Below are 27,258 nucleotides of genomic sequence, written 5' to 3' on the forward strand. Positions count from 1 at the left end.
AATGCAATTTTGCGATTAAATTATATAGGTTCTTTAGAAAAAGTCCACACCGTCAGCAGAACCAAAACAAAGCAGATGCTCTGCTTCAAGCTCTGGAAAGTAGCACGGTAATAGGGCCCTGACTGAGAGTCAAACTGCTTTGTTTGGTATTGCATGTGTGGTTGCTACCACTAGGGTAATTCTGCCAATGGGGCTGCATTCAGTATAATCATTTGGACGTTTTGATGATGATATGTTTATGGGTTTGCCCTTTTTGTTTGTTTGCTATTCTGAATATTTGGAGCTTCCTTTTTTTTAAAAATAATTATTGTTTTTTGTGTGTGTGCCTGAAGGCTACTAGTTCAAGTGCCTCAATATCAAACGCATATAAAAATAGCCTACAGGCCAGTAGGAGCAGCATAACGCCATGAGTGCTTTATTTTGCTACATTTATTACTCGGTTGGTATAAAATATTATATCCCCAACTATCAAGCTCCATACCATCGTTAGTAACAATAATTCAGTTCTCCATTCGGTTTCCTACCATAAGATGGATTTAGCTATTAGCTATTTCGCAACAATATTCATATGCCATCAATCAATGCTGAAGAAAAAAGGAAAACAGAGGGAGAGATAACAGTGGATGAAATCAATACAGTTATCCATCAAATGGCCCCAGGAAAATCACCTGGCCTTGATGGCCTTCCACAAACATTCTATTCAATGTTTCACAGTAAACTTACCCCTTTATTACTGGCACACTATAACAAGGTTTTTCGAAAAGGTTTTTTCCCTACATCCTCGAATACAGCATCAATAACTCTACTTATCAAGAAAGATAAAGACCCCTTGCTATGTGGGAACCAGCGTTCCCTTTCAATCTTGAATTGTGATGTCAAGATATTGACTAAGGTGTTAGCAAATAGGCTGAAACAGGAAGTAACTAAACTGGTACATCTTGACTAAGTTGGCTTCATACGTCAACGACATAGCTCAGACAGCATCAGATGTTTAGTAAATCCCCCACTCCTACTTTAGCATTGTCCCTGGATGCTGAAAAAGCCTTTGACAGGGTGGAGTGGGAGTACCTGTTTAAGACTCTGGAGACATATGGTTTTGGCCCCCATTTCATCAGGTGTGTTAGAAGTCTATACTCTGGTGCCTGTGCCCCAGTCATTACTAATGGCAGGGCCTCCCGCAATTTTGAGCTCCATAGGGGGACCAGACAGGGGTGCCCTCTCTCTCCCTTGCTATTCATTCTGGCCCTCGAACCACTCGCTATAGCAATACTAGAGAACTCTGAAGAACTGGTCCCCACTGACTTCAGTTGTTTTAGAGAAGGCTGCTATGGAGTTGTGCTGACAACCTCCCTGTGTTATATGGACAAACCTCACCTGTGTTTCAACTGGCATGAGGGTGAGTAGATGACGACAGAATTTTCATTTTGGGTGAACTATTCCTTTAACACTAATGCAGCAGTCAAGAAAGATCATACGCCACCTACTGGCCCAGATAAATTGCATCCTGCAACATCCAGGCAGCATACAGTGATACTGCTGTGGTGTCTTGGCCTCAACACTGAACACAAATAATAAAGTAAGTATTTGCAAGCTAGCTAGCTAATTTTCTCTAGCTAGCTTATAATCAATCTCGTATTTTATTGGTGGTTTTGGTAAGCTATTGATAGATAGCTTTGAAGTTTAAATGAGACATCTAGCTTGAGTTGAAGCTAATGTTACGGTAAATAAGTGCCAGCTAGCTAGTAGCTATAGGCCTATAATTTCCCTTTAGCTAGCTATCAATATCTATGTATATACCTGATGATACCTTTTGTGAACCAATCTCATAATAATATTGTTTTTGGCTAGTGTGAATTCTACTGTCCATTAAGGGGGACATCAGCGGTGATCACACAGAAGTCATTAACATTTTCAAAAACGCATCCTCCTACTGACTGCAAGTCAATTGACTGTAAATGAATAGGAGGATTTTGCTGTGAATCCAGTTTGATATAGGAAACTATGGAGTATTTTGAGACCGTTTTCCCCCTCTGTTTTCCTCAAAAAAAAAACGGTGGAATCTTTCTAAATAAATGGTAAACATAATTCTCTTATTATTCCTGATGACAATTTACTTTAGAATCATAAGTAAAACATTAATCCGAGTATAAGAGTTGATATCCAAGTTTTTATTTTAGTCATCCCTGTTATTATAACCTATTCACTGGTGTTTATGTGATGTATTAGGGTTAACCTGGAAAGGAGGGAGGGTTTTTTGGGGTTTTTTTGCCCCTGCCCCTTAGAGAGTCTGTGCACGCCACTATGATGGTAGTATCAGAAGTGCTTTTCAGTTAGCCAATATCATGATCCTTTGGTCTTCAGGCTTTTATTTATGAAACCAGAACAGAAAGTTGGTTGGCAAACACATTAAACACTGTAGGATGTAGTTGTTCAGGATTGTTAATGATCCACCTGCCTGTCAGATGTAAAGCAGATGGCAGATACTCGAAGGTGACGCAGACCTGTCATTGATGCATAGCTTTGGCACAGACAGTCAATAGTTTTGAGATGATTGTCGGCTGACACATGCATTATGGACATACTGTCCCCACCACCAATGAAATGTCTACAGTTTCAACATTGATAATAGTTAATAATAGGCCATGTCATCTTGTGAAAATATATGAATATATTAAAGACACTATGACTACAAAATATAGCCTAACATATATTTTTTTAGCTTTTTGTCTAGGCTATTTTGAGTTGAAAAAGTAAGCCACTTAAATGCTGTCATTTTTGTTTTGATAACATATACCTCTACTTTGGAAATTTTATCCAAATGCAACCATTTTTGCTAGACTGCATGCATGTCATATTAAAGTTTATAAAAGAATACACCTACAACAGAGGAGCAGACTGTAAAAAACATAACTTTACTGTTATCCATTCCTCTAGAACTGAAAAGGCCTAATTCAACTGCAAACACTTTTGCCAATTAAGAGGTCAGAAAAATGTAGGAAATAGAAAAGGGGAGTAATGAAAGGTGTCAGACCTTCTTTCTGAACATGTTTACATGTCTTGGCAATAAATGTTAAGGTCCTGCCCAAAAGGGTGTGAGCAAAAATTGAGCAATCCCAATATAAAGGACTGTCAAGGAATGGTCAGACTATTACCTGCTTTGGTGACGGCAAGCTCACAGTGGTAACTATGAGGTGGAGCTGTCTGTGGTTGTGCTCCCTGGCTCTGTCAGTTACCAGCCTCATCAATGTCCAGGCCAGAAAGGGTAAGACCAGGGTCGTTTTGGATTCTCTGGGATCATTTTCAGGACTGGGTCAATGAGTTATTCTGCTTTATACATATGAATGTTTAATGTACAGCATTGTAGTCGGTATTTGTCAACTTACTACACTTATTAATAATGTTTATGGACTAGGTTGTAACAAGGAGGTTTCGGAGCCAGTGAGATTTCTCTAGCTTTGATAGAACACTTACAGATTTGTTTTAAGAGAATACTGTTGTCCAAATATTCTAATGAAGAAATGTTGAGAACACTGCTAATAACTTTCTCTCATATTTTGCCTCCACAGCTCGCAACCATGTCAACAGCATCTGCAGCACATGGGGCAGAGAGCACTTCAAGACCTTTGATGGGGATGTGTACCAGTTCCCCGGCCTGTGTGAGTACAACCTGGCCTCAGACTGCCACGAGTCTCTCCAAGAGTTCTCAGTGCACATGAAGAGGAGAGAGGCTGGTGGAAACCCTACAGTCAGCTATGTAGTGGTCACCATCAATGACCTTTCATTCCACCTGACTAAGACAATCGTCACTGTGAACAACGATCCGTAAGTACTAACCAAACTCCATACAGATTTCTTTGATCCGTAACTGTACTTCTCTTTTCTTGTAAATTGATGCATTATAATCAAGATAACATATACACACATATACTGTATTTATATATATCTCTCTCCCAGCATCGATATGCCATACTATAACGCAGGAGTTCAACTGGAACGAAACACAGTTTACATCAAGCTCCAATCCAAAGTCGGCATCGTTGTCATGTGGAACGGTGATGATGCAGTCATGGTAAAAACAAAACAAATGTTTCAATCTGCTATATTGCTGTTTCCTAACAATGAATTGAGATATGACAAAAAAAAACAGATTACTGTATCATCATGCTTAGAGCATTACATTAATGTTGTCGGATAAATCATTGATGGTATCCTGAGTCAGGCAGAACAATATCTTGGCAGCACTCCTTTAAGTGTATTGTATGAGGCATCATAAGCAAGGGCGGATATTTCATTTCACTGTTGGGGGGGACAATAAACAGAAAAATTTCTCAAGAGCAATTCCTGAAGGGGACACCAAAGGTGCCGCCAAAAGTACTGTTGTATTAAATGTATATAGAGGTCCATTATGAAACATTTCCATAAGCACTTCATTCCTTTCTTATGAAGATTTTATCAAATTGCCTTTGATATTACTGGGGTCTTTCTACTTGGCGTTTCGGTGCACTGAAAAATGATCGGATGTCTGTTTTTCTTTTCTCTGCCATTTTAACTGACCTGGCTGGCTGACAAATAGACACACACACACACACACACACAGCATGCAGGTTATTTACAGTAGTAGATGAGATGCAACACCCATTAACTGAACTAAAGCTAATATATGCCTAATTAGATTAAGTTTTCCCGAAAAAGCAGATCTCTAATGTTTTGCTGTCAGTGTGTAAAAGTCCAGAACGCTATGAAGCCTGCCAGAAACTTACTTCAGGGTCTTTTTTAAGAATTAAGTCTTCATTTATTTCCAAAATTATAAACACAATTACATAGTGGCAGCCATTTTACATGCAGTAAGAAAAAAATAATATACTTAGAACCTAATTACGTAGGGTAAGTTAATCTTAAATAGCCTATTATATTATAGAAATATTACTGTTACCATCTACAAAAGATAATTTTGGTATGAAAACCCGCATTTTAATTTAACCAAGTATCCTGTATCATAAATACATGTCTGGCATTTGTAACAAACCAAACCGCTTGAAAATCGGTGGAAAATTCAGTGAGTTATGATGATTTTAATTGTGGACAGACCTCCTGCCTCCATACACATACATGCATTAGGAGACGCGGCTCCGTACCAACACGCTGACGCACGAGATTCAACCGCGAGGTAACGGAACAAAATGTAGTCTGGTTACAACTGTCAATGTGTTTTATTCTATTGAGTGGTAGAAGTAAAGAAAAATGTCTGACACATCCTTTGTTTTAAGTTAACCTTTGTGAAGCAGCTACTTACTGGAGGTCAGCCACCACTGACACACTTCCAGAGATCCTCCACACACACTCGTACCGAGGGCTGATGTGTGTGTGTGGGGGTTCGGGGAGGCAGGTAGGCAGTGGACCAAACCACTGTGAGGCATATGAGAGGGGGGGGGGGGGGGGGCGCAATCTTTAGAAACTTAAAAACGCATTGTTTTGTGTCTATAATGCTTTCAATGCATATTATTATATTATTTTAAATTATATAGTTATGTTTACAATGATATATTGAGGGGGACAACTCTCTGTTTTTCCCAGGAAGGGGGGGTCCGGACCCCCCTGTCCCCCCCGTAATTTCCGCCCATGATCATAAGCACAATATAAACATATTTACTTCTACCACTCAATAGAATAAAACACATTGACAGTTGTAACCAGACTACATTTTGTTCCGTTACCTCGCGGTTGAATCTCGTGCGTCAGCGTGTTGGTACGGAGCCGCGTCTCCTAATGCATGTGTGTGTATGGAGGCAGGAGGTCTGTCCACAATTAAAATCATCATAACTCACTGAATTTTCCACCGATTTTCAAGCGGTTTGGTTTGTTACAAATGCCAGACATGTATTTATGATACAGGATACTTGGTTAAATTAAAATGCGGGTTTTCATACCAAAATTATCTTTTGTAGATGGTAACAGTAATATTTCTATAATATAATAGGCTATTTAAGATTAACTTACCCTACGTAATTAGGTTCTAAGTATATTATTTTTTTCTTACTGCATGTAAAATGGCTGCCACTATGTAATTGTGTTTATAATTTTGGAAATAAATGAAGACTTAATTCTTAAAAAAGACCCTGAAGTAAGTTTCTGGCAGGCTTCATAGCGTTCTGGACTTTTACACACTGACAGCAAAACATTAGAGATCTGCTTTTTCGGGAAAACTTAATCTAATTAGGCATATATTAGCTTTAGTTCAGTTAATGGGTGTTGCATCTCATCTACTACTGTAAATAACCTGCATGCTGTGTGTGTGTGTGTGTGTCTATTTGTCAGCCAGCCAGGTCAGTTAAAATGGCAGAGAAAAGAAAAACAGACATCCGATCATTTTTCAGTGCACCGAAACGCCAAGTAGAAAGACCCCAGTAATATCAAAGGCAATTTGATAAAATCTTCATAAGAAAGGAATGAAGTGCTTATGGAAATGTTTCATAATGGACCTCTATATACATTTAATACAACAGTACTTTTGGCGGCACCTTTGGTGTCCCCTTCAGGAATTGCTCTTGAGAAATTTTTCTGTTTATTGTCCCCCCAACAGTGAAATGAAATATCCGCCCTTGGTTTCAGGTGGAACTGGATCCTGAGTATGCCAATCGCACTTGTGGACTTTGTGGAGACTTCAATGGTGTTTCAGTCTACAATGAGTTCATTCATAATGGTGGGTTATTTTCTTTATGTATTGATGTATTTACTGTATTGTCAAACACATACTGCACATTATTTTATATTCAGTCATCTTTGGCATCTGATGCTATGAATCCAATTATACGCAGATCGAAAAATTACCCCCATTGAGTTTGGCAATAGACAGAAAGTCCATCGTCCTAATGATGACTGTGAGGATCCCTATGAAGAGGAAGATGAACCACTAGATGCTGTGACTGTGCCGGACACGTGCAAGGAGTTTGTGAGTTTGAAATTTGTCCAGTGTGACCAGTAGAGATGTAGTATTATAATATGCTTCGACTCAGTAACTTTGCCTCTATTTTATCCTCCATTTATCCCTTTTTAGCGAAGCACCTGTGAGAAGATGCTGCGCTCGGCGTCCTGGAGCCCCTGCACCGCCCTGCTGAAGCCTGAGCCTTACATCCAGGCCTGTGTGCAGGACATGTGTGGCTGCAGCAACCGCACAGATGACTTCTGTGTCTGCAGCACACTGTCAGAGTATTCCCGTCAGTGTTCCCATGCTGGAGGGCAGCCGCCCCACTGGAGGACGCCTCAGTTCTGTGGTAATGTGTTGTTACATACTTTTTCACTGTTTTTCTTTATTTTTTCTGCCCTTTCTCTTTATTCCTTAGCTTTTCTACATTTCTGCCTGTCTCTTTTCCTTTTATCTTTCTTATTTATCAGTATTATTTTTAGTTATTTATTTGTTAATATTGTTTTGTTTTGTTTTTTAACTCTTGTTTGGGTTTTGTTTCTGAGTTGCCTATATTACATTGTAATTATGTACAATGTTTGTTTTGTTAAAGGAGACACTCCATAATCCTCTTGGGGTTTCTTTGGTCTTCCTTGCACATGCTCTTCATGATTTTTGATCACTTGTGTGTTTGTTTTCATTGGTATATATTATGGGTATTTTGTGTGAACTATACTTTTGTGCTTAATAAAATAAAAAATGGATAAAAACATGGCCAAAATGTTATTATGATTATTAAATATTTCTTTATGGAGCTGTATTTAATCGTACCATATCCTCACTCCTCATGAGGTTAATTTATTTTCCTGTTACAGCTAAGCAGTGCCCATTCAACATGGTGTATGAAGAGAGTGGTTCCCCTTGCATGGATACTTGCACATACTCAGACACAAGCTCGCTGTGTGAGGAGCACAAAATGGACGGCTGCTTCTGCCCTGACGGTTAGTCCTGCACACACATCTCTTGCTGTGTAGTAAAAAAAAAAAGTGTTTACTGTTTCCCCTTTTATTATCTTTAAATATACACTCTATCACCTAAAAATGTTTATGTCAACTATGTCTACTTCAGGAACGGTGTTTGATGATATTTCCAAGAGAGGATGTATCCCTCAGTCTGAGTGTCAATGCAAGCATGATAAAGTCTACAACACTGGGGAGGTTTACAGACAGGACATAGAGGAATGGTATGTCAAATGTTTCATAATATAAATAATATATATTCTCTGCTTTGCTGAATTATGTGTATGACATTCTTCAACACAACTTTGCCTCTATTTTTTCCTCCATTTATCCCTTTTATCCCCTTTCTAAACTACCTCAAATCGTTTTGCTTGTTTCAGTACGTGTTATGAGGGTAGATGGTCTTGTAAGAGCCTAAAAAGTCCTGCTACATGTGCAGTTGAAGAGGGTTCACATGTAACTACCTTTGACGGGAAAGCCTACACCTTCCATGGAGACTGTTATTACACCCTAGCTAAGGTGGAAAGCAAGGTGAATGAGTTATTTTAGTTCTTAGTTCTTACTAACAGTAAACATATGGAATCCAATTCATTTAATTGTTGCTCACACTGTGTATGTTTCAGGATGATGCAAGTCCAAAGTTTACCATCTTGGCCAAGTTGGTGCCATGTGTGAGCCACGAGTTTGACACTTGTCTTAAGACCCTTAAGGTCCTGCTGAACAATAACAGGAACAATGTAAGTTGTAGCCTGTTATCTGAAAAAGATTATACTTAGTCACAAATCAATTTACACTGTTCATATATGCAACTTTCTGATGAGCATTGGTATTTTTCTGCAGGTGTTAGTGTTTACTGCTGATGGAAAGGCAAGGCACAACATGCAGGTCATCAGTTTGCCCTACCACACAGGTGGGATATATGGTCATATAATAGGAAACTCTGCAAGAAACTGAATGAAACTTTAGAAATTCTGTATGAAACAAGAGGTGCATTCTGTAAACAGTTATCTATTATTTTCACCTTTCATTTGTACAACAACAACATCAGCAAACTGTCATACTATTTTGTATTTTCCTTTATTCATAGGTGACATCAACATATTCCAGGCTTCATCCTTTCACATCTTGCTCCAGACCAGTTTTGGGTTGCAGATCCAGATCCAGCATGTTCCTGTCATGCAAGTCTACGTCACCCTGGAACAGAGCTACAAGACAAAGACACGCGGTACGTTTTTACATTTGCTGTATCCTTGTAAAGTATGTCACAGTGCAGTATGTACGCAATAAGATACAATATAGGTATTACATAACATATACATATATATATATATATATATATATATATGTTATGTATGTGTTATATATGTTATATATATGTATATATATATATGTTATGTAATACCTATATGTATATATATATCTATATATATCTATATAGATATATATGTGTGTGTGTGTGTGTATGTATGTAATACCTATATTGTACCTTATTGCATTATATATATATATATATATATATATATATATATATATATATATATATATATATTATTTGTCTGATGAGGATGATAATATTAGTGGTGAAGAAGATAATGGTGATGATTTATTAGCCTGTCGGGAAATTCTTTTTGCCTCATACAGCTGCCAGATAAGAAAAGTCTAGTCTAGTCTAGTCTAGTTTATTTATATAGCACTTTATCATAAGCATGTGTCAAAGGGCTTTACATACCGTCATATACAGTACATGTCATATACATACTACATCATATATACACATCATATACATCCTATACTACATCATATACATAGTTCATATACATCATTAACTACATCATATACATACTATACATCATATACTACGTCATACATCATTTTACTATCATCATACACATCATATACCATACTACACACGAACACACTCATGCCTATGAACAATTTAGGCTCTTCAATCCACCTGATCTGATCTGACCGCACAGAAACACATTGCACACCACATGTATCAGCACACATTTTATTGGTAAACATATTCAAGGCTACAACAGAGTAGATATATTTGGTACTATGCTTTACTGAATCAACAGTCTCACTTCTATTTGGTCAGTAGTGCTGAACAGGTTCACAAATGAGCCTAATCATGGTTTTCGTTTGTTTTAGGTTTATGTGGGAACTACAATATGGTCCTGTCTGATGATATGAAGACCCCTCAGGGGATGGTGGAGGGTACAGCATCTTCTTTTGGTAACTCCTGGAAGTCTAACCTTATCTGCCAAGACAGAGAGGAGAGACTGGACGACCCCTGTTCCCTTAGCATGGAAAATGGTATGCTGCACCTTCACTAGGTCATCATGATCATACAGTGACAGCTTATTCTATTTTTCTTTTGGTGTGTTTCTTTTTTTGTCCAGTGTGTCTCTTTGATTGTGATTCCCTGCTTGAAACTGTTGTTATTCCAAGTCCGCAAGTATGTAATGTATAAGCTGTAATATAAACATACATACAAAATACTCTTCATCTGCCCCCAGAGAGGTACGCTGAACACTGGTGCTCCTTGCTAAGAAACCCAAAAAGTACTTTCGCCCAGTGCCATGCAATGGTTGATCCTGAGATGTACTACAAGGTATCACGCAGCTTTTCTGGTTCTCTCTCATTTGATTAAATTCTGTTGGGATTGCAATGCCCTAAAAAAAAGCTTCTTATCTCTTCTTCTGCAGCGATGCACCTATGCTAGCTGTAACTGTGAAAAGAGTGAGGCCTGCCTGTGTGCCGTCTTGTCCTCCTACGCACGAGCCTGTGCATCAAAGGGAGTGTTCCTGACAGACTGGAGAGAGAACGTGTGTGGTAAGGATTTCACAATATTATGCAGTGGTGTAGTTGATAGATTATTTCCTAAGCTTTTATTAAACCTGTGTTGTTAGACTATGAATTAACCATTCCCTCATATCTGACACAAAACAGATAAATACACAAGGAGTTGCCCAGCGTCTCAGACTTTCTCCTACAAGATTCAGCGATGCCAGCTGACATGCAGATCGCTGGGCTCAGAGCAGCAGAGCTGCACGTCCAACTTCTTGCCCGTGGATGGCTGCTCCTGCCCTGAGGGTCTCTACCTGGATGACAGCGGCATCTGTGTGCCCATGGCAAAATGTCCCTGCTATCATGATGGAGCCCACATCAAGCCAGGAAAGTCCATCAGTATCAACAACGAGCACTGGTTAGTTACTGCTGACATCTTACTTTGAAAATTTTAAAACTGTAATTTTCTCTACACAGACTTGCCTCATTTAATGTTTTGTACAAGTATCCTGGACTAAGGATTTTCAGCATCTATAAAGATAAACAAACACATATATAAGGTGTACAGAAATTGAATTATTTTTAAGTCCCTTTGTGTTGCATTTTATATCTTTGATATCTTTCTAGTGTGTGCACCAATGGCAAGCTTCATTGCCGTTCTTGGAGAGCCCGCTCATCAAGTAAGTGTTTTTTGTTTTGTTTTGTTTTTTGGCAGTGTTACATAAGCACATTAGATTATATGATTTTAGTTGACAGGACATTTCTTTCAGTAAAATCTAATGTCTTCTTCTGTTTCAGCATGTCCTTCTCCGAAGGTTTTCTTCAACTGCTCCACTGCAGGAACAGGAGAGCAGCAGTGTGCTAAAACCTGTAGAAATCTGGACAGTGACTATTGCGTGAGTTGAATTCTCTGCTGTATCCAAGTCAACCTCTCAGCCATAAATAACTAGGCTTAATATTTATTTCCTCAACTTACTTTAGTACTTCAGTTTACTAGCGCAATATTTTTAAGATGTAACCCACTGTCTCTAGTTAGTTTCTAGAGAGTTTGTTCAGCATATAAACATTATCAGTAGCTTAACGGTCAGTCATTTTTGCCCTTTTTCCTCTCTTTGTGATCTTTCTGTCCTCCCAGGATGCCACAGAGTGTAAATCTGGCTGTCAGTGTCCAAGTGGCCTCATTGATGATGGCAGAGGTTCCTGTGTGAAAGAACATGAATGTCCATGCTACCATGACAGGTTTCCCTACGCCCCTGGGACACAAATCTCAAATCAGTGCAATAACTGGTATGATCTTGTTTTGATAAGACGTATAGTATGATAAACACATTCTGTCATATCTGCCTGAATATTTTAATCCATTATAATATTCAAAACTTTTTTTTTTTAACTCCTATCTTACACATCTAGTACCTGCAAGAGTGGGAATTGGGAGTGCACTGAAAAAAAATGCCCGGGAACATGCATCATTTATGGAAGTGGTCATTACAGTACTTTTGATCAGCGTACATACGGGTTTCATGGAGATTGTGGCTATATTGCTATCAAGGTAAACAATGCATGACAAAACCATACACACAAATATTATGCTCACCTTATCAATTCATGGATATATATTTCTAGAATGCTAATTTTGTGTTAATCCTTAATGCGACGAGGGCTGAAAGCCAGTGAAGAAATTATTACTTGAAAAAATACTCACGACTCATGCCAAAATTAAGCTATGTTGACGTCCCTTCATTTTAAGAGGAAAGCTTTTCATAATTATGATTATGAATGAAAAGTTTAGATAACTAAGTGGTCTAGCCTTTCTTAGTTAAATGTCTTAGACAAATTAGATGTAACACTGCAGCATTCAGAAGCATCTCCTCTTAATAAATGATCAAATTGCAAAATATTACACACCACTAAAGATGAATCAAAATCGGCATCTTCAGAATGTGCACTCTAATAATGTTCAAAACTGAAGTGTGATTTGATTTGGTGTCTTGGTCTCTGTCATCTACAAAACAAACATGCAAAATGCTAAATGACTCTTTTTGTGTTTAAGAACAAATGTGGCAATAAGACAGTACAGGACAACTTCCTAGTTGTCACAGAAAATAAACCATGTGGATCTACAGGCACCACTTGCTCCAAATATGTCAGAATTCAACTGGGGGTAAGACTTCATGGCAAACTAAAGTGAATTCAGATAAATCAATCAAGCGGTTTCTCAAACTGCAGCTTTTACATTGCAATTTGAAAGTAACTGATTTCTCCTTAACATTACAGAGAACAGAAATCAGACTGTCAAATGGAAAATATGAGGTGGTGGACCTGGGAGATGGCGCTAAGATTAAGTACAACATAAGGAATATTGGCTTATATCTGGTCATTGAATCTGCTATTGGTCTGACAGTGCTGTGGGATCGCAAAACCACCGTCCGCATCATCCTTGAACCACACCACAGCGTGAGTCACATTTTAAGTCTACTTTAAATACTTCAGTGAATATAAATGAGTGCCGTTACATGTTTCATTTGTAAGATTTTTAAGATTTAAGCATTTCAAGAAACGTTTAGAGCTGGAGCAACAAGTTGGGGAAGTACCATACTTTCTACTAATCTGCAGTCCAGCTGTCTTTGCAGATAATTTCTTGGATGCTAATCATAAAGCTTTATCGGCATTTGTAGAATTGTACCTTGTGAGACATACCATATATTGTTTTAGCATTACAATTTAAATCATTATAAGCATTAGATATTTCAAATCCTAACAAGAGATTGGGATATGTGATTTAAAGTAGATTAGCTACCTGGAATATATTGTTATTGGCAAGGACACATTAAGGAGGCATTTATACACCTTTTCATATATACCGTAGCTGTTGGTATATGTGGCTTGTGTAAGCTCAGATCCCATGAGGAATATTCTGTTTATTAATGTGTACAAGGATGCCTGGAAAATGCCCGTTCTTTGTAATAAATAGTATTCACCTGGAATACTGTGCACATGTTAATGAACTCATTGTGTCCTTTTATCTTGCTGTACAGGGAGAGGTATGTGGCCTGTGTGGAGATTTTGATGGAGACGGACAGAATGACTACACCACCCAGGGTCAGATCACAGTGAGCAATCCCTTAGAGTTTGCAAACAGCTGGAAAGTGTCCAGCAGTTGCGGAGAAGCAGTAGCAAATGTTGACCCTTGTGGAGCAAGACCCAATCGACATTACTGGGCTAAAATACAATGCAACATTATAAAAGGAGATACTTTCAAAAACTGCCACAGAAAGGTAAAATGCATCAATTTTTCTGATTTATCATTCTTGGTGTTTAATGGTAAAAAAACAGCTTTCAAAAACAATTCCATAATGCCATTTGAATGACTGTACAGGTAGATCCTGCTCCATTTTATGAAAACTGTGTGAAAGACTCATGTGCCTGTGACACTGGGGGAGACTGTGAGTGTTTCTGCACAGCAGTAGCAGCTTATGCTCAGGCTTGCAATGAAGCTGGTGAATGTGTTGCATGGAGAACCCCACAAATCTGTCGTAAGTAAACAATAATTTTACCTTTAGGCTAAGCCAAACTAATTAGCAGTTCAATGGGCACCAAGTGAGATTTTGCAAAAAAAAGCAAAAAAACAAAACAAACATCTACAAGATATGCAAAAATGAAAATCAAAAGCAGTCATTTGTCAATGGCAAATGGATTATACATGTACCTTTTTCTATTTCCATAGTAAATGTCTTTTTGAATAGTTTGATACTTGAAATTTATGCATGGTCCGACACCAAACTTAATTAAGTATACCATAATAATTGGAACAGAGATAAAATACTTGACTCCTTGGGAACCAGCTGTTGTACTTTTGTAAATATGAAAAATTCATGTATAAAAATTGCAATCATTCATGTACTAAATTGCCATGGTTTAACGTTTATTTTAGTTTAAGGTTTATTTTACTGTGATTTCAGTGTAATATAATTAACCAAAATATATTGTATATATACTGTATAAATATATTGGCAATTATTATAGTGTTTATTTCTTCTCTTACTCACCTTACCTGGAGGCAACTCCAAAAATATAATTAAAGGGCTACCAAAATGAACATGAACATTTAGGTTGTTAATGCTGATTTGTGGTTCTGGGTTACTACGCTGTAGGTGTCTGCGGTGCCAGTGTAGCCCACAGAGGCTGCCGCTGTAGCTTACATGCACCAACTGCACATAGGGCGACGCAAAACCGCAATAACTGTGATTGGTCTGCTTGGGCCGCTTCGTATTTCCTTCTACCTGTATCCGGTTGGTGTAGTAGTGAAAACAACATGGAGCAGATCAAAGAGAGACTAGACGAGGACCCGAGGATTGCAAATATGTTATTTGTACGACACCTCATCCCCAAATTATAAAGATTATCAGATGTCATTGAATTTGTGGCGAAAAATATCCCAGAACATGGGTTTCAGAGAATGTAAACACGACTGCATCTGTTGTTATACCTTCTGTGCTAACAAAGCATGACACTGTCATTTAGCGTTCGGTCGTTTACAAGCAGAATCGGCAATGCCGAATTATAAATGCTCGCACCGTCGTAGACACCTACGCTATAGCTGCAGCGACATCTTGACGTTGAATCATAAATTAGACTTTATTCTGCAAAAGAAGACATTTTCCTAAAACACTGTATTTGCTGTTATTTTGAGTGAATAATAAGTTCCCAAGTTCAAGGAAAATTTAATCCTATGACATCTTCGAAATGCATTTCCTGATAGTTGGAAGGATTTTTTATATTATATTATAAGGAGATGCATCAGGCATTTTAGAGGAAATTTTGAGATTTTGTTCACTATGTAACACTTCTGGGTACGTTGATTATGGAAATACTCCTTGTCATTATCTAAATGAAATTAAATTTACATTGTCTGATAAGTGCTTGGTCAGGATGATTAGAATATTTTTTATGGCTTATGATGTGAGTCATTTTAAATCAAGTTTTGTTTTATTCAGATAGAAAATTAACTTGCATCTTTCCCACTTAGCTGTCTTTTGCGATTACTACAATGGCCCAAATGAATGCAAGTGGCACTACAGCCCTTGTCACACACCTTGCTACAAGACCTGTTTGCACCCAGAAGGAATATGTGGCAACTCTATACCCATCCTGGAAGGTACAATTTACACATTGTTTTACCTTGTTCCTGTTTAGTTAGCATTACGTTAAAATCTAAAATTCTAAACTGATAGAGAAAACTGTACTACTTGGCTTACTTTGCTGTGTGACAAAATAAGTACAGTAATCCAAAGACCACCAACCCAAAACTAGTGTCTAACATAACATTAACTATATCACTAAATATATCACTACTTAAACTGATTATGCTGGGATTTTTACAGGCTGTTACCCAGTATGCCCAGAAGATAAGCCCATATTTGATGAGGGAAAGCAGATATGTGTTGAGAAGTGTGATGCTGTGGGATGCTTTTACAATGGGACAGCATATGAGGAAAATGAAGTTATTTACAATGTGACTGACAACTTGGGGATGTGCTACTATGCAATTTGCATCAATGCAACAGTGATATTTACAAATGAATCATGTGGCATAACTACCCCACCACCAACAACAACACAATACACAACACCCCCAAGTACAACTGAAGAAAAAACATCAACCCCTATTGTGATCACCACTTCAACACCTCATACAACATCAACAACAAGAAGCACTACAACAAAGTCTTCAACTGTATCTACAACCACACCAACAGCACCCCCTATTACAACAAAAGAGACATCACCCACCACTGTTGTGACAACCACTTTTTCACCTGACACAACTACAACAAGCAGCACAACTAAGTTGACAACCCATCCAACTACACCCCGTACTACGACTGAAAAAACTCCAACGCCAACTCCCTCTATAGCCACACCCACCACAAGTGTTACTACAATTGGACAGACAACAACATCCAGTGTATCCCCTACTACTCCTTGTATTACAATTTGTGAATGGTCAGAATGGTATGATGTGCATGATCCCAAAAAAGACCAAAGTGACTGGGAAACATATGAGAACATCACAAACAGTGGTAAACAAGTCTGTGAAAATCCAAGGGACATTGAATGTAGAGCAACAGACTATCCTGATATGGACCTTGACGACTTTGTGAGTGGTACTAACCAAGTTGTTACTTGTGATGTAACATATGGTTTGATATGTAGAAAAGAGGATCAGCTTAGGCCACCGCGAAAGTGCTTCAACTATAAGATCAGAGTAGAATGTTGTATATGTGAACCAAGCACACCGACAACAATAGGTACTACTACAACAACGTCTACAGCTCCACCAACTACACCCCCCACTACAACCAAAGAGGTAACATCAACCACTATAGTTGTGACAACAACCACTTCACCACCTACACCAACAGGCAGCACTACAACTAAGTCTACAGCTCCACCAACTACACCCCCCACTACAACCAAAGAGGTAACATCAACCACTACTGTTGTGACAACAACCACTTCACCACCTACACCAACAGGCAGCACTACAACTAAGTCTACTACCACACCAACTGCACCTCCTACTACAAAGACAGAGCCACCCACAACCACTACTGTTGTGACAACAACCACTTCACCACCTACACCAACAGGTAGCACTACAACTAAGTCTACAGCTCCACCAACTACACCCCCCACTACAACCAAAGAGGTAACATCAACCACTATAGTTGTGACAACAACCACTTCACCACCTACACCAACAGGCAGCACTACAACTAAGTCTACAGCTCCACCAACTACACCCCCCACTACAACCAAAGAGGTAACATCAACCACTACTGTTGTGACAACAACCACTTCACCACCTACACCAACAGGCAGCACTACAACTAAGTCTACTACCACACCAACTGCACCTCCTACTACAAAGACAGAGCCACCCACAACCACTACTGTTGTGACAACAACCACTTCACCACCTACACCAACAGGCAGCACTACAACTAAGTCTACTACCACACCAACTGCACCTCCTACTACAAAGACAGAGCCACCCACAACCACTACTGTTGTGACAACAACCACTTCACCACCTACACCAACAGGCAGCACTACAACTAAGTCTACTACCACACCAACTGCACCTCCTACTACAAAGACAGAGCCACCCACAACCACTACTGTTGTGACAACAACCACTTCACCACCTACACCAACAGGCAGCACTACAACTAAGTCTACTACCACACCAACTGCACCTCCTACTACAAAGACAGAGCCACCCACAACCACTACTGTTGTGACAACAACCACTTCACCACCTACACCAACAGGCAGCACTACAACTAAGTCTACAGCTCCACCAACTACACCCCCCACTACAACCAAAGAGGTAACATCAACCACTATAGTTGTGACAACAACCACTTCACCACCTACACCAACAGGCAGCACTACAACTAAGTCTACTACCACACCAACTGCACCTCCTACTACAAAGACAGAGCCACCCACAACCACTACTGTTGTGACAACAACCACTTCACCACCTACACCAACAGGCAGCACTACAACTAAGTCTACAGCTCCACCAACTACACCCCCCACTACAACCAAAGAGGTAACATCAACCACTATAGTTGTGACAACAACCACTTCACCACCTACACCAACAGGCAGCACTACAACTAAGTCTACTACCACACCAACTGCACCTCCTACTACAAAGACAGAGCCACCCACAACCACTACTGTTGTGACAACAACCACTTCACCACCTACACCAACAGGCAGCACTACAACTAAGTCTACTACCACACCAACTGCACCTCCTACTACAAAGACAGAGCCACCCACAACCACTACTGTTGTGACAACCACTTTTTCACCTGACACAACTACAACAAGCAGCACAACTAAGTTGACAACCCATCCAACTACACCCCGTACTACGACTGAAAAAACTCCAACGCCAACTCCCTCTATAGCCACACCCACCACAAGTGTTACTACAATTGGACAGACAACAACATCCAGTGTATCCCCTACTACTCCTTGTATTACAATTTGTGAATGGTCAGAATGGTATGATGTGCATGATCCCAAAAAAGACCAAAGTGACTGGGAAACATATGAGAACATCACAAACAGTGGTAAACAAGTCTGTGAAAATCCAAGGGACATTGAATGTAGAGCAACAGACTATCCTGATATGGACCTTGACGACTTTGTGAGTGGTACTAACCAAGTTGTTACTTGTGATGTAACATATGGTTTGATATGTAGAAAAGAGGATCAGCTTAGGCCACCGCGAAAGTGCTTCAACTATAAGATCAGAGTAGAATGTTGTATATGTGAACCAAGCACACCGACAACAATAGGTACTACTACAACAACGTCTACAGCTCCACCAACTACACCCCCCACTACAACCAAAGAGGTAACATCAACCACTATAGTTGTGACAACAACCACTTCACCACCTACACCAACAGGCAGCACTACAACTAAGTCTACAGCTCCACCAACTACACCCCCCACTACAACCAAAGAGGTAACATCAACCACTACTGTTGTGACAACAACCACTTCACCACCTACACCAACAGGCAGCACTACAACTAAGTCTACTACCACACCAACTGCACCTCCTACTACAAAGAGAGAGCCACCCACAACCACTACTGTTGTGACAACAACCACTTCACCACCTACACCAACAGGCAGCACTACAACTAAGTCTACTACCACACCAACTGCACCTCCTACTACAAAGACAGAGCCACCCACAACCACTACTGTTGTGACAACAACCACTTCACCACCTACACCAACAGGCAGCACTACAACTAAGTCTACTACCATACCAACTGCACCTCCTACTACAAAGACAGAGCCACCCACAACCACTACTGTTGTGACAACAACCACTTCACCACCTACACCAACAGGCAGCACTACAACTAAGTCTACTACCACACCAACTGCACCTCCTACTACAAAGACAGAGCCACCCACAACCACTACTGTTGTGACAACAACCACTTCACCACCTACACCAACAGGCAGCACTACAACTAAGTCTACTACCACACCAACTGCACCTCCTACTACAAAGACAGAGCCACCCACAACCACTACTGTTGTGACAACAACCACTTCACCACCTACACCAACAGGCAGCACTACAACTAAGTCTACTACCACACCAACTGCACCTCCTACTACAAAGACAGAGCCACCCACAACCACTACTGTTGTGACAACAACCACTTCACCACCTACACCAACAGGCAGCACTACAACTAAGTCTACTACCATACCAACTGCACCTCCTACTACAAAGACAGAGCCACCCACAACCACTACTGTTGTGACAACAACCACTTCACCACCTACACCAACAGGCAGCACTACAACTAAGTCTACTACCACACCAACTGCACCTCCTACTACAAAGACAGAGCCACCCACAACCACTACTGTTGTGACAACAACCACTTCACCACCTACACCAACAGGCAGCACTACAACTAAGTCTACTACCACACCAACTGCACCTCCTACTACTACACCATCAACCATATCTGCAACAACAGCACAAACAACAAAAAAAACTGTGCAAACTACTGTTTCCACAACTTCAATAACAACATTTTCAGTTTCCACTGGTCAAACTACAACAGTGCAGACATTAACAGGCTCCAGTATCTCTGGCAATACTACTACACCATTAACAACTATATCAACTGCACCCTCTACTATAACTAAGGAGGCAACAAGCAAGGCAACGACCTCTATTGTGGTGACAATGATTACATCACCACCTGGCACATCATCTCCACAGACAACCACCAATGAGATTTCATCAACAACTAGACAAGCCAGTACAGTATCAACTACAACACCTTTTACATCTGGAACTACAGAATGCTTCTGTATAATTGATGGCAAACATTTTCGACCAGGTAAGAAGGAATTCTAGATTTTATATATTGCACATTCCAATTATTTAATTCAGTTTAAAGCTTGCATAGTTTTCTATGAGCAGCTAGTCAGTGTGGTTGTAGCACTGATGCAATGTAGTAGTAGAATTACGATGTTAAATTACAGTGATATGACTGCTTTACTTGGAGTTTTTTTTATGGCTGTATTATATAGATGTAACTATGATTTATTTTTGTCACTGCACTACTGTTAATAGAGCTTAGCTTGAGTCTGAGTAGCCATATGAGGTCTCATGTTTTTAAGGTTTACCACTGATTAATTAATTCCTCACCTTTTTTCTCACCTTCAGGGGAGACAATATTTGACATGAAACACATTGGATCAGGTGTATGTCTCACTATGATATGTTCTGACATTTGCGAGATTCACAACAAGACTAACCCTTGCCCTACCACACCCACACCCACAACTACACGTTTTTCTTATAACTGCCCAGAATGGGATGCAGTGGTAAGAACCTTCACATATCCAGCCTATAGAAATGTGGACTCTTTTATATTATACTTAAATATATTTAACAACACAGTGTGTGTTTAAAGCTTAACATTTCTTGTGCAAAATACTTATCAACACTGCTGACTTTCCCCTATTTTTTTTCTTTCACATCAGCAAAATGAGACCTTCTGGTTGTGCAACTGCACCATGGCCAGATGCATTGAGAACAATATCATTGAAATAATTCCATATGAATGTCCACCCCTTGAGAACATCACTTGTACCAATGGAAAGAAACCAGTTCTTGTGTATGATGAGAACTACTGTTGTCAACATTACGTTTGCGACTGTGAGTTAGTCTGTGGCTGAAGAGATGCACGGCAATGCCCATTTATTCACTTTCAGTTAGTCATTATAACAAATAATAGTTGACCGTGTAAGACTTTTTTGTTTCTTTACAGGTGTATGTGAAGGCTGGGGAGACCCCCATTATATAACATTTGATGGACTCTTCTACAGTTATCAGGGAAACTGTACTTACACCTTAATGGAAGAGATTACACCAAAATACCACTTAAAGATGTATATTGACAATGTCCTCTGTGATCCCACTGAAGATGTATCTTGTCCTCGATCTATCATTGTATCCTATGGATCAGAAGTTATTACACTCAAGAATCATAACCTCATTGGAGCAGCTCAGTTGGAGGTAAAATGTGTTCATATTCATTGTTGGGGTCATGTGAATATCTTCTTCTAAGTCCTCATAAACTGAGTACATTAAATAAATGACTGCTGTGAATGTAGAGGTCACATATTTTGACCAGCAGTGATTGATATTTTTCCTTTTGTCAAAAATGTTATTCTTTGTGTTATTTAGGCTCTCAAAGATGGAGTACGCCTGAAACTACCCTATTCACATCATGGCATAAAGATCGTAACCTCTGGCATTACAATGGTTTTGGAGATTCCTCGCCTACAAGTGGTAGTTACATTTGGAGTAACTGGCTTTAGTGTCACCCTTCCATTTAGACTCTTCGGCAAAAACACACAGGGCCACTGTGGTAAGAATTTCTCATTCCAATGGCCATGTTGGCAAATAATTTGTGAAGTTGGAGAGTAATGTTAATTGTTATTTATCTATGATGTTAGGAACATGCAGCAACAACCAGGCTGATGACTGCATGTTGCCTGACGGCCAGCTGGTGAAAAGTTGCGCTGTAATGGCCGACTATTGGCCTGCAAAACACCAGCCCGATTGCCATATACCAACTGTGCTCCCCACCAACACACCTGCACCTCAACCAACACAAACACCATGCCAGCCAGACTCCATATGTGATCTGCTTAAGAGCAGGTAGACATTTCCTAACCCACTGTGCTAGTTCACTTACATCTGCATAACTTCAACAACATACAGTATTACATTTTAATAACTGTTCCATTTTGTAAGAAAATTAACAATGTTATTTGTGGTACCTTTTATAACCCAATTTAAATGTAATGGATTTGATATGGGTTTTATTTCCACAGTGTATTTGAGGCATGCCATCCATTTGTCCTTCCTGACAAATTCTACGAAGGTTGTGTTTTTGATAGCTGCCATATGGTTAACCCAGCAGTGCAGTGCACAAGCTTGCAGACTTATGCTGCTGCCTGTGCTCAGGCTGGGGTTTGCCTGCACTGGAGGAACCACACCACACTGTGTGGTAAGCCACCCCTCATTATTTTACTGCAAAGACTGGGATCAGGAAGGGCCATTCGTGTTTTTATATTTGCTGCATTTAGCACATATTAAACAGGTTATTGTAGGTTTTATTATACAGGTAATGTTTATTTTCTAAATTGTATGGGTCAAATTGACTGAGTTCCACTCTTCCCTAACAGCCAGTGGCTGCCCGTCAGACAAAGTTTACAAGCCATGTGGTCCTGCAGAGCAGCCAACCTGTGAAGACAAGTAGGTTTCAAGTGTATTAACTATACAGTATATTTAACACGTCAGTATTTCCTTTAATATGGATAATAGTGCATAATCAATGTTCAGATTTATCTTGTTAACAATGCCTCAAATAGAGTGCTAAAACGTAGAGTAGAATATAGTACATTGAATTAACTGTGTTCAAGAGAAATGACAGGAGCAATGTTAAATGTGTTTTTAATTGATTGAATATTACAGTCCTAATGAATCCACCATGAACGTTACTACTGAGGGCTGCTTCTGTCCTGATGGTATGAAGCTCTTCAACAAAGAATCCGGCATATGTGTTGACAAGTGTGGTAAGTGTGACTTGTTTGCGCAAGTCAGTCTCATGATTAAGCTAATATATATGATATTATATGATAACATCATGTCAATCATGCAGCCCTAAAATAGTGCTTGTTTTCATATAGGATGTCTTGGTCCTGATGGCATCCCACGTGAGGTGAGCTAAGTCTTCTGCTATTTGTGCAACCTTAAAATCCCCACGTGTGTTGTTCACTTGCTGCAATATTTACACTGAGAGAATTAAGTCACTATTACGGTTCCTTCTTTCAGTTTAATGAGAGGTTTGAGCACAACTGCCAAAACTGCATCTGCGAAGAGTCTACTAAGGCTGTGACTTGCAAGCCTAAGGTGTGCCCAGCACCACCAGTACTGAACTGCACCAACCCAGGGTTCATCCTTGTCAACCAAACTAATCCATCAGACCGTTGCTGTTCCACTTATGTTTGCCGTAAGAGACACCTCATTGATGCAAATTTTTCTTTTTTTAGTTTTCTGAATGTAATTCATTGATGGTGATTCTTGAAGATGGCTCATAAATACTCACTATGATTTTATAATCACCTTCATCTCCCCAGAATGTAACAGCAACACTTGCCCAGCCATCAACACGAAATGTCAGATTGGATATATACCAGTAGTCACTGTTCCTGAGGGAAAATGTTGCCCAGAGAATACATGTGGTAAGCCTGTGATTTGACATTTACAATTCATATCATAATATACTGTATAATGACAACAGTGGCATCCTCTCTGGATTTCCATTGACTTGGGTCATGTCTCTCTCCTAGAGCCTAAAAGAGTTTGTGTCCACAAAGACGTGGAATACAAGGTAAATTAAGAATGTGAATGTCTGAATATTTAAATCTATCACTTCTATCATTTAATGATATCCACTGCACCACTGTGGTTACAATGACCAGTATGGACAGATTTCTTCTATGTACTTGCTATAGCCTGGTGCTTCAGTTCCCCTGAGTGCATGTCAGGATTGCACCTGTACCAGGGAGGTGGACCCCAAGACTGGTCTGTTCAAAATACTCTGTGAGTTACAGCAATGTAAAGACAACTGTGAAATGGTAAGAAAAATCAGTTATTATCCCTAGTCATGCTTCAATTAAAATGGTTTGTTTTTTTCCATGCTGTGCATACCATGAGAGTAACATTGCAAAACTGTGCTCTTATATGTGAGTGAGGCTTCAGCAACTCAACTCTTCCATTCTCTCAGGGACATGAGTATGTCGAAACTGATTCAGATGAATGCTGTGGGAAGTGTGTACAGACCCACTGTGTCCTCAATGTCAATGGGACCAAGCATCTGTTGATGGTAAGCTGGGCATCATCTATGTTGGCAGTGACTCAATATGGTGAAGCTTATTGCTCACTGTTTTCTCTGTGTGTGTGTGTGTGTGTGTGTGTGTGTGTGTGTGTGTGTGTGTGTGTGTACATTGTTCTGCCTGCCCATCCAGCAAGGACAAACCTGGTCACCACCTGAAAATAAGTGTGAGCATTACACCTGTGTTAAGAACGGTGACACTTTCATAATCATCAATTCAACAATTCTCTGCCCACTATTCGAGCAGAGCAACTGCCAGCCTGTAAGTATTGCTTATAATAAAATAATTAATCTGGATTTGACTAGAATACATTTAATGTAATATATCTGTAGAGTGAAATTTAAAGATAGCACTACTGTTATTATGTCAAACTGGTATTCTGTGTCACAAAACAAACTCCATTATCACTTTTGAATGTGGTTTTGAAATGGTATGCATTTGCCTCCTTAGGATACAATTCAGATGGATGCAAATGGCTGTTGTAAAGTTTGTGAGTATGACACATTTTTAGCTGCTAGCATAAGTCACTCTGTCGTCTGGCCCCCAGAATTTGAAAAATCTTTACTGTGCATGTGCCATTGTGGGACACAGCTATAAAGACTCTATGAGCCTAACTACAGCATCACTTTGAGTTTAGCTCGGTTGGTAAAGCATAAGTTTGCCACACCAGAGGTGCTGGGCTCTCAGTCAAGTTAGCACTACCATTTTTTCATGCATGCTTCCCCCAAAACGCCAAGCTGGTCACAGTTATTTTCCTTTGGGTAAAAGGTAATTAGACTGAAAACAAGCTAATGGTGTATATCTTCCAAAAAGGTGTGGAGAGGGAAAAGGCCTGCAAGTTAAAATCCATGAAAACCCGCATTAACCACAACAGCTGCCAGTCTATCCAGGAAGTAGACATGCCATATTGTGAAGGGTCCTGCAACACTTTCACCAAGTAAGAGTGATATTACTAATATTTCTTCATTCATTTATTCAAGTCACACAATGTGGAAATGTTAAAAATGTGTTATAGTTTGTGAACAGTTCAAGGCTACCAATTAACTCTACCTCTGTCCATTGCTCTCTTCAGATACTCTGAAATGGCAGCCGCTATGCTGCATTCTTGCTCCTGCTGCCAGGAGTCACGCTCCAGCAACCACACTGTTAACTTGTTCTGTCTGAATGGAGAGGTGGTGCCATACACATACATCCATGTGGAGGCGTGTAGCTGTAGGCACACAGACTGCAGCAACCCTGTTGGACGACCCGCCCGCAAGAGGCGTAGCTTCACACTGGTCTAACTGAAACTCGCTATCGTCACATTGATGGATGCATGGAGAATAGATACCTGCTTCCCACAGTTCCCTTATTGTTATTTTGTTACTCCTAGACATTGATTGTCAATGTAGAGAAAATATTTATCATTTAAAAAACTGCAACTCTGTCCATGTTTTTTGTCTCTTTCATTTTAGTGCATCAATCCACCTTGTGTTGTGGTAGCATGTTTTGTCATTGGTTGAGAGTTTAATTACTACTAGAACAGAACAGAATGCTGTATCGTCCACAGTGGGAAATTTGCTTTGTGCACTGGAACTTAAAGGAAAAATCCATTCTAAAACACTTTGACACTGCTAAGAAACATTGGCCATGTACCTTGCATTTCTGGACCCATTTTGTTGTTTGGATTTGATTAGAAATATGTCCGCCTTCCATGAACCCTGACTGAGTAACAGAGATTATTTCTACTAAAAAAGGTTTAATTCTTTTAGCATAGAGTGAGGCTAACAGTTTTTGGTCTGAATTTAACAGGATTATTGATTGTCTACATTTTTTCTCCACACCAAATAAATAGGCAGAATTTTTCTCACTAAATTCAATCTATTTGGCCCTTGAGCTTACAAATGCCCTTCTAGAGTTCCTAACTCCTCCTGGTATACTGTTTTACAGTGTCTTCTTCATTTAGGCGTGTAGTATTCAAAATATCATTTATCCCTTTTAAAATATCAATATTTCTATTACACTTAGTTTTTGAGTACTCTCTAAACCCTCAACATTCAAATTTAAACAAGTTAAAAAGAAATTTAAAAGACATTTTTGGAAGAATCGATAGCATTTGGATTTGAGATCAGCAGGGGTCGCCATTCTCAAAGGAAACTATATGGAAAGATTATTCACAGTGAAAATCATTAAGATGGTAGATGGGAATTGCTGGTTGTATATGATTAATTTAGCCAATACATTTTAGTGAATGTACCAATTGTAGATCTTCAAATTCAGTACTTTTTGATGACTTGGAGGAAAAAGTTTTATTCTTGTTAACAGAATGTATTGATGTTAAGATTATACTTGAGAGATTTTAATACAACTCCAAATGACCCCATAAGAACTTGTACCATGGTACTTGTACTAAGGTACCCATACTATGGTACGTGTACTAAAGTATTTAAGGAGGTGGTTGCTAAGTGTATGTTTGTACCATAGCACAGCTGCTGTGCTATATTAGATTTTTTTTCCACTGCA

General features: G+C 39.4%; 1 protein-coding gene across 1 annotated transcript; it reads left to right on the forward strand.

Moving 5' to 3' along the window:
- Positions 1-987: 987 nt before the first annotated feature.
- Positions 988-27,020, forward strand: muc2.1 (mucin 2.1). The gene is made up of 47 exons (XM_078283048.1): positions 988-1,115; positions 3,135-3,268; positions 3,567-3,822; positions 3,955-4,069; positions 6,610-6,700; positions 6,816-6,949; positions 7,055-7,271; positions 7,777-7,902; positions 8,030-8,144; positions 8,301-8,439; positions 8,544-8,657; positions 8,761-8,830; positions 9,008-9,145; positions 10,075-10,239; positions 10,443-10,537; positions 10,632-10,758; positions 10,876-11,131; positions 11,341-11,393; positions 11,512-11,609; positions 11,849-12,000; positions 12,124-12,262; positions 12,764-12,874; positions 12,988-13,167; positions 13,749-13,988; positions 14,090-14,246; positions 15,740-15,868; positions 16,095-16,301; positions 16,491-17,422; positions 20,486-20,681; positions 21,011-21,171; positions 21,331-21,505; positions 21,618-21,865; positions 22,037-22,220; positions 22,309-22,513; positions 22,690-22,865; positions 23,044-23,113; positions 23,333-23,433; positions 23,548-23,579; positions 23,693-23,870; positions 23,998-24,102; positions 24,211-24,251; positions 24,376-24,498; positions 24,648-24,746; positions 24,889-25,017; positions 25,207-25,246; positions 25,570-25,693; positions 25,829-27,020. Exons 1-47 carry the CDS (start codon positions 988-990, stop codon positions 26,037-26,039), a joined length of 7,416 nt encoding a protein of 2,471 aa, XP_078139174.1. The 3' UTR covers positions 26,040-27,020.
- The last annotated feature ends 238 nt before the right edge of the window (positions 27,021-27,258 follow it).

This window comes from Centroberyx gerrardi, chromosome 4, assembly GCF_048128805.1.
Source record: "Centroberyx gerrardi isolate f3 chromosome 4, fCenGer3.hap1.cur.20231027, whole genome shotgun sequence".
Lineage (NCBI taxonomy): Eukaryota > Metazoa > Chordata > Actinopteri > Beryciformes > Berycidae > Centroberyx > Centroberyx gerrardi.